This window comes from Clinocottus analis, unplaced genomic scaffold, assembly GCF_023055335.1.
Source record: "Clinocottus analis isolate CAN_PGR_092001 unplaced genomic scaffold, fCliAna1.0.p SCAF_25, whole genome shotgun sequence".
NCBI lineage: Eukaryota > Metazoa > Chordata > Actinopteri > Perciformes > Cottidae > Clinocottus > Clinocottus analis.
The window spans coordinates 3,052,917-3,068,687 of NW_027175987.1; the positions used below are offsets into that span (position 1 = coordinate 3,052,917).

General features: G+C 45.0%; 2 protein-coding genes across 10 annotated transcripts in view; one reads left to right on the plus strand and one right to left on the minus strand.

Annotated features, from left to right (window-relative positions):
- tle2a (TLE family member 2, transcriptional corepressor a) overlaps positions 1–2,292 on the plus strand; it is a 36,274-nt gene extending 33,982 nt beyond the window's left edge. For all 3 annotated transcript variants that reach the window (XM_068591302.1, XM_068591304.1, XM_068591303.1), the window contains exons 16-20: positions 146–393; positions 867–1,014; positions 1,172–1,322; positions 1,530–1,606; positions 1,742–2,292. In XM_068591302.1, coding sequence (XP_068447403.1) covers positions 146–393; positions 867–1,014; positions 1,172–1,322; positions 1,530–1,606; positions 1,742–1,849 — 732 coding nt within the window. In that variant the 3' untranslated portion in view covers positions 1,850–2,292. The remainder of the gene's footprint in view (positions 1–145; positions 394–866; positions 1,015–1,171; positions 1,323–1,529; positions 1,607–1,741) is intronic.
- A 5,144-nt stretch (positions 2,293–7,436) lies between these two features.
- The window catches only part of tle2b (TLE family member 2, transcriptional corepressor b), a 77,261-nt gene continuing 68,926 nt past the window's right edge, over positions 7,437–15,771 (minus strand). For all 7 annotated transcript variants that reach the window (XM_068591623.1, XM_068591619.1, XM_068591622.1 and 4 more), the window contains 5 exons: positions 14,595–14,842; positions 13,882–14,029; positions 12,784–12,934; positions 12,544–12,620; positions 7,437–10,527 (listed from right to left, as the gene is read on the minus strand). In XM_068591623.1, the coding sequence (XP_068447724.1) occupies positions 10,420–10,527; positions 12,544–12,620; positions 12,784–12,934; positions 13,882–14,029; positions 14,595–14,842 (732 nt within the window). In that variant the 3' untranslated portion in view covers positions 7,437–10,419. The remainder of the gene's footprint in view (positions 10,528–12,543; positions 12,621–12,783; positions 12,935–13,881; positions 14,030–14,594; positions 14,843–15,771) is intronic.

Consider the following 15,771-nt stretch of genomic DNA (forward strand, 5'->3'; position numbering starts at 1 on the left):
CGTTATTTATTGCTGTGACACTGCTGTAGCAGCACGCTTAGCTTGTATCTTTGTATCCCCTTGCCATCAATTACAGAGCACTACAACACGCAGTATATTATTGTCTATTAATGTGTGTATTTGTCATTTTATTCTGTCCAATCAGAACAGGGATAACTACATCCGCTCCTGCAAGCTGCTCTCGGACGGACGGACCTTGATCGTCGGCGGGGAGGCCAGCACGCTGTCAATCTGGGATCTGGCCACGCCCACTCCTCGCATCAAGGCGGAGCTGACGTCGTCCGCGCCCGCCTGCTACGCTCTGGCCATCTCCCCTGACAACAAGGTCTGCTTCTCCTGCTGCAGCGACGGAAACATTGTCGTCTGGGACCTTCACAACCAGACGCTGGTCAGGTAAGAGGAGCGAGGAGACTGCATCGTTTGAACCAGTTTAACTAGTTTTAGTATATGTCATGGAAACGGAAAATAGAAAGACTTTTTTTTTTTTTTTCAAGTTACAAGAAAGGAGAGGCGTGAAGAGAGGAGAGAGTGATGGAATAGGAAGAGAAGCAATAGAGTGGGAAATAAGAGGACAGGGACGACCGTGCAGAGAGACTGAACACATTTTGCAATCGATGCTGTCAATCATACAGTAGAGCGAGGTGTGTGTGTGTGTGTGTGTGTGTGTGTGTCACAAAAATTAGATAACTTTTTCTTGAAAGCACAATAGTATGCAAAGGCATTTTTATTTTACTAGCATTGCAAATATTCAGATGATGTACCCGCCTTCAAATGCGTTGCTTCACCAGCTAATACACACATCTATGTATACTGGGCGCAGCATTGTGTACCTGTTTGTCGAGCTCTTGTGTGTCTCCTCCCTGCAGGCAGTTCCAGGGTCACACAGACGGAGCGAGCTGCATCGACATCTCCAACGACGGCACCAAACTGTGGACGGGAGGGCTGGACAACACGGTGCGCTGCTGGGACCTCCGGGAGGGACGGCAGCTCCAGCAGCACGACTTCACCTCGCAGGTACACACACACACACACACACACACACACACACACACACACGCTGCAGTCCAGACTAATGGGCAATAATGTTGCGCACAGGCTGCTCATGATCGATAACACTTCCCCGCTCTCAACTCTGCATTTCTCTCGCTCCGTTCCTCTCTTCCGTCTCCAGATCTTCTCTCTGGGCTACTGTCCGACAGGCGAGTGGCTGGCTGTGGGAATGGAGAGCAGCAACGTGGAAGTCCTGCATGTCTCCAAACCTGACAAGTACCAGCTGCACCTCCACGAGAGCTGTGTTCTCTCTCTCAAGTTTGCCTACTGCGGTAAGTGCACACACACACACACACACACACACATTGATAAATCTTCTGCTTCTCGTATTATTGCGAAACAGTTTCTTTCTCTTCACCTCTCCCATCGCTCTCTCTCTCTCTCTTCTTTACAAAAGCAGCACATCCTCTCAGACATCTCCATATCTCGCCTCCCCTGAGACGTTATCTGTTGATGGTTGTGTGTGTTTCCTTCTGCAGGTAAATGGTTTGTGAGCACAGGCAAAGATAACCTCCTGAACGCATGGCGGACACCTTATGGATCCAGCATATTCCAGGTAGGCCATAAAACACTGAGTTTTGCGTACAATGCATGCACAAGGTTAATTTGTTTTTCTTTCATTTTGCTGCTTGTTCATCCTCTTGAATCCGTTAACTGTGGCTGACGTGGCTTCCTCTCTGTGTCTCTTCAGTCGAAGGAGTCTTCGTCGGTTCTCAGCTGTGACATCTCCCCCGATGACCAGTTCATCGTCACCGGCTCCGGGGACAAGAAGGCCACAGTTTACGAAGTAATCTACTGAACTCTGATTGGCTGGGGGAAAAAAACAACTAATAATCAGGGGGCGGGGCCAAGGCTCCCTCCTGCACCAATGACTGTACAGAGCGTCGGTGGCATGGACAACAAGAGAGACACTCAACTTGTACTTTGTTGTTTTTGTTTACGTTTGTGAAAGAAATGAGAAAGAGAAGCAAGGGGGCACAAAGTCACATCTCTGGAAAAAAAATGAACTTTGAACTTTGTTTTTAATGCTCTGAGAACGCTGGTTAGTCTATAGCTGCGCAATTGTGGGATTCCTCCAAAGAACTTTTGCTTTTGTTCCTTTTTTTGTTCCTTTTTTTTAACAAAACAAAACCTCTGTAGTGAACAAGAAATTAGCAAAAAAAAAAAAAACAACTTATTTTTTTAGCCTTTGCATTTTTCGCGAACAGTTGGACAGCATCGAGTGGAACAAGACATGGGACTGAGGAGGTGAGGGAGGGGTTTGGGAAGGGGCGGGGAGGGAGGGGGGAGGGTGGAGGGTGTGAGGGGGGGGGGAGATCCTAATGGAAAAATACGGTCCGTATTCTGTGCTGTGTAAAAAGTCCCAGCCTGTGTCAGCTGGTCCGGTTTGGCCTTGTCTGGTCCAGCTCTGAGGCCGCTCCCCGGGGCAGCAGATGCATGGCAGGATGGCGTGCTGTGAGGTTCCAGCTTTTTTTTTTTTTTTTTCTCCTCCTGGCTAAGTTTCAGCAGCAACATGATTGTATCATCTCCAGAATATACATGACAGAACAGGGCTCGGTTCTCTCCAAAGTGTCCTCAGAGTTTGTCTTTGTTCCTTTTTTTCCCCCTCCTTTATAAAAGAACAAATCCAGACTTATTGTGGAGATGTTTTGGGGGGAAACCACCCTGGAACAGGAAACCACGACCCCGAGGACAGAAAACTGCAGTCAGCTCAAACCACCAAACCGCTCACAACGGGCACGCTCCAAATTTTGGAAAATGTTGCCTCCGCTACGTCACTGTCATCCTTGACACTCAACGTTAAATGTGTTTTTTTTATTATATTCATTAGGGCACATATAGGCAGAAAGGTATTTTCACAACTGCATCATGAACCTTGAACCTTGCTATATATGGACATGTAAATAAAGTTCTCTAAAGGCAAACAGGGATGTTCTCTGTGACTTGGATCTGATTCAAGAAAACGTCGAGGTGACCCACACCCCCAGTTTACACACAGGTTTGTAGTTCTTGTCTGTGTTTGTGTTTTTGGTCTTTCATGAGCAGAAAAAAACCGATTGAAACGGCTCCTTCAGGATGAGTGCAGGTGTGAAAGGCAGCAATGAAGTAGATCTGTTGTGTGTGTGTGTGTGTCTGTTGTGCACTGCTGGCAGTCAAAATGTGTGTTTCAGCTGCAGAACCAAGTCAGACCCTCGCCAGGTTAAACTTGAACGTTGAAAACAAACAAGTCAAAAGAAGCATTTGTTGAATATTTGTTTAAACCCAAACAGCCAAAAAATATGTGCGCGTGCACCGAGGTGCCAGAAAGCATCCCAGGAAATATTTGGATAAAAAAAAAAAAGAAAAGTGAAACGTGTGAATGGTGAGTACACACTCTGCCTCGGCTCTCCTGTGATGGAAACCGTTCTCTCTCGCTGTGGGAACGTTGGCGCGCACAGCGTCTCCTCCGGTTAGCGTCTGCATGCACAGACGTATGAGGACGCGTCCCGGGATTCAAACCCACTGCACGAGCGAGCTCCTCTGTGACCGGAGCGCCCGGTAAATAATGCAGCCGTGCTGTTGTGTTTTTGTGCTGAGCTCGCTGTTAGTGGGGGCGAGACAAAGGTGGTCTGCAGCACAATGGGCTGAGGAATGGCTTATTGCAGCAACACCACCCGAGAGGGAGTCCTGAAGTCATTGTGGTGTAGCGGGGACTGTCCTGCCCAGACCAGTGGCTTCAACTGAGACCAGTAAACCTGAGGGAAAGTAAAGCGTCTCCTTCCTAAAGCAGAGGATCCATTTCATTTATTTCGGTGTAAAATCGAACATATGGCTCTTTTTTTTAAAATTTTAATGCTGCCTTTAATGGCCATAATCGTAGCGCAGAGTGTGCGTGCACTGTGAATTGCTAATAAATAGGTCTGCCTGAATGTAGAAACAGAAAGCACATGTCCTGCTCAGCGCGTTGGTTCCATCCCTCGGCTGAACAGTCGGATCAGTATATTAATAAATGTATACAGAAACATTCACAAATGGGTTTTTGTGATCTACATATAAATTACTTTATACAAATATCTTGCAATGTACACTGTTATGGCACAATTGAAGGAATTGGAAGTTAAAAAAAAGCTAATTGTTCCAGTATATAAACAGTAATTGACGAAGGTAATATACTGTATTAAACTCAGGTGATGTCAGAGCTAATATCTATATATAATATATTAATTAATGTGCATGCCCCATCATGGCATGTGCTCATCAATCAGCGAGGGAGACGAGAATCACACAAAAACACACAAACCATGTTTAGTTGTTTGTCATTATTTTATATTCCTTTCATTTGTGCCAACATGTTATAGTATGTGCCATGGAAAAAAAAAAGTTATAACGTTTTGATAAATACATGCATAACAGTGTGAGTGCTATGAAAATGCCATAATATATGATGTCATAATGTCACATAAATACATGTCGGAGCATAGATTGTTATCGATGTCATGGTTTAGTGTTGCAGCCCAAATGGTTGTTCTTTGGTTTCTTACCTTATATTTGTGTTTGCGGTACGACGCCGTGTTGCTGGTGGGTCACGGCTTAAAATGAAGTGATGAAGTGAACACAGGTGCGTAGTTCGAGCTGGAGACGCAGGTCGCTGGACAGGTGGCCTGTTCATCTCAGGGCACGCGTGGAGACAGACGAGCATTCACGCTCACGTCCACACCTACAGCCAATCCAGAGCCTCCGATGAACCACAGCTGCATGATCATGGGAGGAAGACGGAGAACCTGCAGGGAACCCACAGCTGCCACGCGACGAACGTGCAAACTCTACACTGGAGGACCGCCCGGGATCGAACCAGTGACCCTCTTGCTGTGAGGCGACGGTGCAGCTCTCCATTCATCAATTTGTTCGCGGCCCAACAGTAAGCAGCATCGTGGTGTCGATGTGACTGTTGCATCAACAACCAAGTTGCATGGACGACCGTCAGCATCAAGCCGGCTGAGAGAAGACCTTGATACCGGGAGGTGGATCTTGTGTTTTCACACTTTTGATGCTCCCTTAAGGATTGGTTCAGAGTATTAAAAAAAAAAAAAAGCCTGACGGTGGTTTTAAGCGTTGAATCGTTGGGGCCTTTTTGTGTGTACTTTATTTGGGCATAATTTGTCACTTGGTAAGTACATTTTCTAATTCAAACAGGAAACTATGATGTGTGCGCCAAAGACGAGGCAAGAAAAACAGGCCAATTAAAGTGTCTCCAAGGGTTTGGAAATCTATATTGAAAATGTTCCAAAAAAAATAGACAACTAAAGCAAACTAGTTGAAAAAAACTAATTGAGGCAATCGGATGGCAACGTTTCTAAGGTGCTAAAGAGTTTGAAGTCATTCCTGGACATGTTGACGTATTGATGCTGTTTTAATGCACAACAGCTGATTGAGTTGTCATTTCCAAGAGATGAGTGGAGAAGCCCAGACGATTGGTTTCAAACAAAGATGCACCCGGATGACCAGTTTGTGAGTAATGTGACACAATGTCGGTCTCACAATGACAATCAGCTTCATGATGATCCTGATGAGGTCAGTGACTCAATCGTACAGCGAAATAGGTTAAAAAAACAACTAAGGTATCAATCACTAAATCATCTGCTTTAAATTCTATTTCAGCTCATATGTAACGCTCAGGCAGAGAAGGCGGCATTGCTGCAGGACGCTTTAGAAGAAGAGTTTAAAAGGAGAACTTCTAGACCCTGAACTCGCAGCTCTCGATGCAATGATGTAATTGTTGAAAGGAATACTTATGTGTAGTCGTGCCAGAAGCCGCAGTGACGGCATGAACATGGTGGTGATGATGGGTTCACGACTCGCAATCGAGTAGTATGTCTACAGAGGTCAATCGGGTAGCCGCGGTGCGTTTGGACCTCTGGAGATGGAAAGGTTCTTATTCGCAAAGAGATACACAAAGGCAAAGGCTGGATTATAAATATGGCACAAGAAGTAACGGCAAAATAAAGTCTGTAATCTAGAACTTCAGCATCATGGAAGAAGAGAGCAACAAAAAGTTATGTAAGCGTATAATGTGTGTAGAGTATGCCAAAAAGGTCATAATATAGTCTGTCGATAAGTCATAAAAAAGTCAATAGTTTAGTATGTTGTCTATCGTATGCAATTGTGGACGTAGACGATGATGTAGATAAGACAAAAATCTGTCATAAATAGTATTCTCGGTCTTAAAAAATCTAACAGTTGAACAGTATGTCATAAGAGTTAATCCTTTTAAGTGACCTATTGGCATCATATAGTTAACCAGATAACTAAAGCTGGTGTTAAATCACCACTTTTGCAATTATACATGCCAGATAGTTATTACTTACACTTGGACGCCCCGACCACGATGCCATGTAGACGTTGACCTCTGACTTCAACCTCATCGCGATCACTTTCCACTCGAGGTTCATGTTGAACGAGCACATTTATAATAACTTGCACAGCAGCTGGGGCCTCGCCATATCACGAGCTGAAGTGAGAATCAGACGACACTCATCAAGTTTGAAGTAATGCGTCGAGTCGCTCAGACCTGTCAGCGTCTGCCGAGGAGACACTTGAAGCGACCGGCGCCATTGAAACAACAATGGCGGCTCCGTAAGAGGTTAGCGTAGATGCTGTAATAGCATCAGTTACGTCGCAGCTGGAGAGTTTTATTTTCACCAGGAAGAATGACACTACAGGCTTTTCTCAATGGAAAAATATAGTTTTGCTTTTGATCGACATTATATAATCGTTTTATATAAATATCACAAAACACAATTTGTGAAACTACCCACCAGATCAGATGAAGTAAATCAGTGTGAACGCAAAGTGTTCTATACATCCTGCAACCTTGGCAGCAACGTCTCGTTGAGATTCAGTTGCATTGGAGCAGGTTTCAAAATATGATACTATAATAATCAGAATCTCCATTGCCAATTAAACAATACAGCCTTTGCAGATACAAGCCCGGCATCTTCTTAAAATTCTACACATATGTAAATATATGTAAATGAGCGCCAGCGTCTAAAGAGACGAGAACTCTTCACACTGGTTACGCTCGAGGAATCCGAATCCTGTTGCTCACGTGCTGAATTCTATTTTGCTTTGCTTTTGTCAGTGTTGCAAAACAATGAACTAGTAATTTGCCTTTTTGCTGCTGCGCTAAGACAGTTTGTCACACTTGTCAAAATGGTGGCGTAAACCGGTGAAAGTCAGACAGCAGTTAACTTAAAAGACTGCGGAGAAAGTTTGTTTAGTGAAGAACAAGAGGTGTTCACAAAGAATTATCAATGGAAAAAATTGGTTGTCGAGTATCGGTTATTTAGCTTCCCCCCCCCTCACACTGCATTTAAATCTTAGGGAAAGATGGAAACCGCAGACGCCTGAAAGGATGAACTGGTTTATTTTTCACACATAGTATTTCTTGTACAGCACATGGGAAACGCATCAGGAGGGAAAATTACACAGTGCAGTTAAAAAAGAAAGTTCCTTGGCTTTTAAAAAGAGAAACGAAATGTGGGCTGGTAAAAGGAAAAATAAAAGTGTTTATACTGTTGGAACAGAGAAAGCACAGGCAGGGGGAAGAGACATTACTGACAGTTAATGAAGAGTATCAAATACAATGTCCCAAATATTCACGCTATACCACCAACTGCATAGCCATTATACAGCATCGTTCGGAGTAATATACAAGCTCGTGAATGAGAATATCGTTTCGTCCGCCTGTCGCTGATGGACAGGAAGGTAGAGAGGCAGGCAAAGGCATTAAACTGTACAGAGGGTCTCCTCGCTGGGCACAGCAGCCATTGCAGAAGCCCCTCATCATTCTGCTCTCCTGCATTGGTGCTGCAGTGAGAAACACTGACACATCTCGCTCCAAGTTTAAACGATTGGATTGAATTGCATACTGTAATGTAAAATGTATCCCTCTGTGAAACTGTACCCCACGGAGTAAAATCCCATTTGTCGCGTTCTTTCAGCGGAAGTGGAGCTTTAGTGCAACAAGCATGCAGTAAAAAGTGGGACCTCTCCGATGGCTAAATCTGTCTCGTGACGTTGCAGCCGTCGCCTGCTGGACACGGACCAGACGCAACAGAAACGTAGTTTGGTTGCACGATAAGGACTCAAAACAGACTACACTACATTTACTACCACTTTTGTAAAAAAGAAAAAAAAAAAAAAAAAAAAGGAAGAAAACGCAAACGAAAGACAGAACGGAGTCTTATTTTTTTCTTTACATGGGACGGATGATGTTGTACGTCCTTTGCCTGTCACCACAACCACCAAGGATGAAAATACAATACAAAAAAAACTCAAAGAACAAAAAAAATACATTTCCCACCTGCGTTCAATTGGATTGTATCGGTCACCGCGTGGGAGCGCGTCCGTCTCCGTTCGCTCCCCTGAACCCGAAACGCAGTCACAGGCAACCCCAAGACATAAACATTTCATTACGTAAGACGAGCAATCACTATTCATAGAAAATACTGAAATAAATGGGTAATAAAAGAAAAGCTTGAAATGTGCCTGTTTAGTCTACACAATGGTGACGCAGAAGCAGAGAAATCTGACACACAGTTCGCCTGCCAGTTTGGATTATGATACAAGAAGGAGAGCAAGAATCCAGTTTAGAGGTACGCTTTCGCCATTTTAGGAAATACGTTTATTCCATTTTTTGCTGAGTCTACAATAAGAAGCTAGATACCGCTCATGTCTGCACTGTAAATACTAGCTTAGCTTTAGCATACGTGGCTATTTCTTGGCTGGGAGCGGTTAGCTTAAGGAAGCTACTGCGCCACACCAGGAAACAGCTCCCACGTATGAAACAGCAAACTGTTGTTTTTAAACTCCAGATATAATATGTTAATTAGTGCGCTCTAGGTAGGTTTTGTTACCTCCGCTGTTTCCCCCTGTTTTCAGTCTTCACGCTAAGCTAGGTTAGCATGCCGCTTGTTATCTAACCTACGGACAGAGAGATATCAAGCTTCTCATTTGAATCCATAAACGTATCCTCCAAAATGTCGAACTTTACTTTTTTTTTTTTAGGGTGTTTAGCACCTCAATTAAAAGCAATCAATAGATCACCGAACCAGATTCAGCCGGAGCGCTTTGAACACGAGCGCATCAGCAGGCAGGCGGAGATGGCGACAATGATGTTGATGAACCTGTAGTTCTCATCTGCTTCGTAAATGAAAACAGCAACTAGTTGCATAACATTGGAAAGGATTTGGATTAGTCGCTGCTTAGTTGGCTGCTGATGATAGCATAATCGGTGGTGTTAATTTGCCCTCTTGTCTGCCTTGCAGTGAAGTTGGCGTGCTGCTACTTCATCTAGCTGACAGTGCCTTTTAATGAGAGTGAGTGCAGCGCCCGGTGTCAGGAGAACAATCCGGAGGAATTAGAGGGAACGGCTCGGCTGATGTTCTGTGTTCGTGTCTCTGGGCCCTGGGAGAATCCCATTGACTCCGCTGCTCATTAGACGCTGCCTTTGTCAGACCAAAATAAAACAGATATTAGGCAGTGAGACGGGGAGCGCTTCGATGAATCTTTAATTGGGCGCTCTCTGTGTTGTGTGTGTTGTGTGTGTGTGTGTTTCTCTCTTCCTACGATTACATCAAGGGGTTGTATCCGAGTGTGTGTATTCTTGCCAGATGACGTGCGCCTTTGTGTGTGAACAGGTCTGTGGTACATGTCAGTGTGTGGATATCTGAGGCGACCCCCCTCCATCTCGAAGCGTCATCGTTCCCCAGCTCCTGACACCTCTCGCTGGGGAGAGCGAGCTGCAGCGTCAGCCTCATTAAGGCTTCCACTGTCTGGCTAATGAATCGATTGTGTGGTATCAGTGCTCCTGGCTGGCGCTCCCACAGTGCCGCTCCGCACCTCCTCTGGGGGCCTCCCTTCCACTGAGCTCTTAATCAGGAAACAGCCCTAATTACCCTGCCTCCCTCCTCCTCCCCCTCTTCCACCCTTTCATTTCTCTTCCTTCCGCACTCTCACTTTCTCTCCTCCTCCTTGTCTTTCCCTCCCGACTTTATCTTTATGCTCCGCCGCCCTTTTCCTTTGTCCTTCTTATCTTGCTGTTTCCCTTTCTGCCTCTCTCTCTGCTATCATGCCTCATCCTTGGGCTAAAAGTGGAAGGGAGGAGGAAGGAGGAGGCATTTGGGAGCTCCCGCAATAGCTTATATCACAAGAATAAGGGGGAGAGGGGGGTGATGTATTAGGGGTGAGGGTCAGGAGGACGGAGACGGAGGTGCTGCTGTTGCGGATGTTATGAGGATCAGGAGCGGTTGGTGTGGCAACTGGTTGCCCTCCCCCCACCCCGCCCACCCAAAAATCTCCGTCCTGTCTCTTCCCATCTTGTCCCGGCCCTCAGTACACCACCTCGTACACCGTGGCCTTCTTGTCCCCGGAGCCCGTCACTATGTACTTGTCGTCCGGGGAGACGTCACAGCTCAGCACAGACGAGGACTCCTTGGACTGAGAGCAGGCGAGAGACGGACCAAAAAAAAAAAACCAGGAGAGAGAGAGATGTGATGAAAGATGGATGGGGACAGATGGAGGGAAACAAAGAGAGAGATGTTAGAAAAGATATGACTCATCAGCTAATACTCCATCATATAAGACATATTTGCATTTCAAAACAGTTGGCAATTATTTCCAAACAGACGACTCCACAGCTCCAGGATGCTGACTCATTTGTCTGCTTCAATGTGTTCAGTGCTCTCGTTCTCTGGAGAGATGCAGCCTCATTAACTGCACGTTTAAGCATCACCAGCAGCACGAGTCTGATGCTCTGTATGAACTGGCAAAATGCACAATCCTTTTTTTTTTCCCCCACCACTTGGAAAAAGAGACCTGGGCACCTGGCTTTAGCTGATCTAAAGCTCCCTGTAGACCCCTCCCCCCTGCTACATCATCATTTATCTTCCTTCCTTTCTTGCTTCCTTCCCAGACCCTCCTCCTCCCCTTTTGCCCCTCTCTCATCATGTTGTCTCCTCCTCCTCCTCCTCCTCCTCCTCCTCCCCTTCCTCCTCCTCCTCCTCCTCCCCTTCCTCCTCGCTTCAGGCACAGCAGGGCTGTCAATCATCGAGCCACCAGTGAGAGGCCATTTCACACAGGATCCCTCATACTATACCAAGATAGCAGGCGAGGGAGGGAGGGACGCAGTGACAAGCCAAAAGATGAGTTTGACAGTGTGTGAGTCAGAGATGCAGTGGGAATGAAAAATAAAACAAACAAACAAAGAGGAAAACTTAGATATTTAAGGGTTCATGTTAGACATTGAAGCCCATTTTGATTAAGTTTAGTGAATTGTATGAACACAAATCAACAATTCAACAATGGAAATACCCTTTTTTTGTTTTGTTCTTGCCCAGGTCTGTTAATGTGATTTATTTCCATAAAAAGATCAGAATGTGTTCAGTAATATGTAATTAAGCATTACTGCTGATGTGACATTCATGTAGATGCCTATAAACGTTATTTATTATAAAAAATAACAAAACCGAAAGGGGAGAGAAAAAATGTACAACAAATGTGACGAACCAGCCGCCGGGTAGGAGAGAAGTGAAGGTAGCGTTGGAAGAAAAGATTAAAATATTGAAGAGAAGACAAAGATAAAGCAAAGGACAAGGAGAGAGAAAACAATGAGGGCAGAGGGACAGACTCGGGAGAGAAAGGACAACAATAAACAGTGACGCGAGAGGAAAAATGAGAGGGGCGTGGGGGTTAAAGAGAAGCAAGGAGACAGAAACTGGAAAGGACATTGATAAACTAGAAAGGAGGAAGAGGACAGAGAGAGCAGCGCGGTGTAACACAGTGACAGGAGGGAGCTGCTTGGCAGCAGAAACGTTTGGCATTTGGATAACAAAGCAGATAGCCAGCATTCTCCTTCAGTCCACCGGGACAGACAGGAGCCGCCAACCTTGCTGCCCACTGTAGCTTACAGAAATATGACAGCCACACACACACGCACGCACACTCACACAAAATATGCATCTTAAATGTACCTTCATCTTCAAATGCTAGTTTCATTCACACTCAGATGAACTTGCCCACCCAGAAATATTGCATCTCTACATATTCATGTTTTCCCATTTTCTCCCAAAAAAAAAAAAGAAAAAAAGAACGTGTTCTTTTGGAACACAATGGAGTTATTACATTTGTTCTGTTTTGTGTGTGAGTGTATGTGTGTGTGTGTGTGTGTGTGTGTGTGTGTGTGTGTGTTTGTGTTTGGCAGCCTGCACTCTCTGATAAACATTCACAAGTCACCAAGGATCAACAAACCTGGAATTGAAAAAAATAATGTTTATCATACTTTTTATCCCTCTAAAGCTCCTCATCTTTTTCTCTCTTTTGCCTTCAGGGCTCAGTGTGTGCGGAAAGGAAGCAGCAATGGCTTACTATCCACATTGACTCACCCAAATACACTCATATATGTATTTCTATATACAAATAAAGTATATACACTGAGCAATTGAGCGCGTTTCTCACCTGGAAAATACTCGCGCCATATGGTGTCCTCCATGCATTCAATAGATTGTCTTTTCCTGTGCTCACAAACCACTTGCCTGAAATAACACAGACCACAGAGAACTACTGGTTAAACAAAGAAAACAAGGTGGTGCAATATACTGTGCATATGCTGCATACCATCAGTTTGGGGCTGTGAATATTTTAGAAACATTGATAAAGTTATTGTGTGTGTGTGCATGTGTATGTGTGTGTGCGTACCACAGGAGGCGAACTTAAGGGAGAGAACACAGCTCTCGTGGAGGTGCAGCTGGTACTTGTCAGGTTTGGAGACATGCAGGACTTCCACGTTGCTGCTCTCCATTCCCACAGCCAGCCACTCGCCTGTCGGACAGTAGCCCAGAGAGAAGATCTGGAGACGGGGAGGGAAGAGAGTAGAAAATGAAATGGAGATAGGAGGAGGTGGGAGGCGGACAGGAGAAAGGAGGCATGGGTGCAGAGAGGAAAGCAAAAATGGGGAATGGGGAGAAGATGAGAGGAAATGGGGGATGAGGGAGGAAAGAAGATAAGGTTGACGCGAGAATGGGAACAATGGAGGGAAGTTGGGAGGACAGATGAAGGAATGAGGAAGGAGTGAGGGGATATCAAGGAAAAGAGAAAGAGGAGTGAGAATTTAAAAAAAGGAAAGAGCGGAAGGACAGAGAGAGAGGTAAATGTAAATTGAATTAATACATTGGGAAAGAAAGAGAGAATAGCGCCAGACAGAGAGAGAAAGAGAGAGAGTAAATGGCAGATGGAAAGTCATTACACGGTGGATCGAAACTCATCTGACAACGGTGGTCAACTCGATAGCTCTGTTGTGGCAGTGAGGAGTGAATGAGAGAGACTTTGTGTGCGTGTGTGTGTGCGCGTGTGTGTGTGCATCTGTGTGTAAGGGCGCCTGTGAGGTGAAATAATGTTTGTCCATGTGTTTTTGCAGGTGTGTATTGGTGTAAATACCTGTAAGATGAGGTCACAGTGTGTGTTTGTGTTTGGATGAATATGTGTGCAGGTAAACTTGTGAAGAGTAGGTGCGGTGTGATGTGTTGCGGTGACCCTGTAACGCGCTGTACTGTAAAATAAAATAGCTGCTGTTTTTTATATTATTTTATGTGTGTATCTGTTATGCAAGTTTGCTGCTTCTTTTAGTGTGCTGTTTGAGTGTGCGTTTACTCTGTGTGTGTTTGTCTGCAAGTTATATTTGTCCATCTTTGTGTGTTTATGTGCATATGACCCTGAGATACAAGTGTGTACCTAACTGTTGGACCTGTTAGTCTTGTTGCAGTGTGTGTGTGCGTGCGTGCGTGTGTGTGTGTGTACCTGCGAGGTGAAGTCGTGCTGCTGGAGCTGCCGTCCCTCCCGGAGGTCCCAGCAGCGCACCGTGTTGTCCAGCCCTCCCGTCCACAGTTTGGTGCCGTCGTTGGAGATGTCGATGCAGCTCGCTCCGTCTGTGTGACCCTGGAACTGCCTGCAGGGAGGAGACACACAAGAGCTTCCAGATGAACACAAAGACGTGCATTTACACACACTTTAAAGACATACTGTGTGCGTCTTTGCTTCTTTTCTCCTTGAGGTGTCAGATCAAATATATTTTAAATCTTTCCTCCCCGTAGCTCTCCGTTCCCTCCTGTCTCCCTTTCTCCTTACCAGTCCATCTCACTCAATTATTCCCTCTTCTACCTTGCCAGAATCTGACTGTTTCATCCTACCCATATCCCCTTTGGCTACTTCCTCCCCCTTCTCCTACCTGACCATAGGGTTAGTTGAGGAAGCCCCAGACTGCAATGATTTTTCCTCCCTCCCCCTTTCTTCTTCCATATTTTATCTCCTTTTCTCTCCTTTCCTCTAGTGTCCTTAAAAAAGTTGCTGAAATGTTTCCACATCCTCCAGTCTTTCGCTCCCTCACCTTCCTCTCTCTCCCCCCTCTGTGCTCTCTCCTGACAGCAATCTATTTGTGGAGGTAAAGCACCAGTTTTTTATGTTCTCTTTCTCCTTCCACTGTCCTCTCCTCTCTCCTCCCCCGCTCCTCTTACCTGACCAGCGTCTGGTTGTGAAGGTCCCAGACGACAATGTTTCCGTCGCTGCAGCAGGAGAAGCAGACCTTGTTGTCAGGGGAGATGGCCAGAGCGTAGCAGGCGGGAGCGGACGACGTCAGCTCCGCCTTGATGCGAGGAGTGGGCGTGGCCAGATCCCAGATTGACAGCGTGCTGGCCTCCCCGCCGACGATCAAGGTCCGTCCGTCAGGGAGGATTTTACAAGATCGGATGTAGTTGTCCCTGTTCTGATGAGATACGACAAAAAAACTGTTATACCGGATCGGTATCCTGGGTAAAAAAAAATAAAAAAGTGTCTGAGGCTTAATGAGACAGATGGTAAGATGATTCAATAGCGTCCTGCTGCTGAGCTCCAGACTCAGACACCTCCAGTGCTGGGACCCATGATGGAAAATTGCGTGTTTTCATGTTGTGAAGGTGGAAATCATGTCTGTTTCACCTGCTTTTTTCCATTAACAAAAAAATGTGTATTATTTTATCTTTAGGCTACAATAAGTAAAGTAGCCTGAAGGAGCATATTCAATATTTTAATCATCCTTTAATGTGGATTGTATCATGCTTTCTTCCCTGTTGTAATGCTTTGGCTTCTGTTATGGTCACTTTGGTTTAATTATGTTTAGTTTTTGGTTTTCTCAACTCCTGTGCAGCACTTTGTGACCTTTGTCTTTGATAAGTTCAATATAAATACACTTTACTTACTTACTTACCTTCATGCCGAACGACCTCCACCAATAACACCAATGTAAGCAAAACAACCTTAATATTTGGATATAACTCTAACTTCTAAAGATAGGTAACGTAACGCTAAGCAGAAAATAATTTATACTTACCTTACGAGCACGCTAACGATAAGGATGCTAAAATCTTGAGCAAACTACTGTCAACATTAACACATAGCGGGGGAAAAATAATCACAGCTTGCTGCTTCATCTAACTTTAGAAGTTACAATGATATCAAAAATATTGAGATAAAATTGTTTACCTCTGTAATTGGTGAACACATGGTTTCATAACCTGATGAGCTGATCTGGCTTATACAATTTAAGAATATACTTTGTTCTCCAGAGTCTGGAGCTCAGCGGCAATCTTGCATGATTGGGGGCATGAAAAAAATGCATGTGGACATTCATTTTGATGATATTAAAATAAAATATCC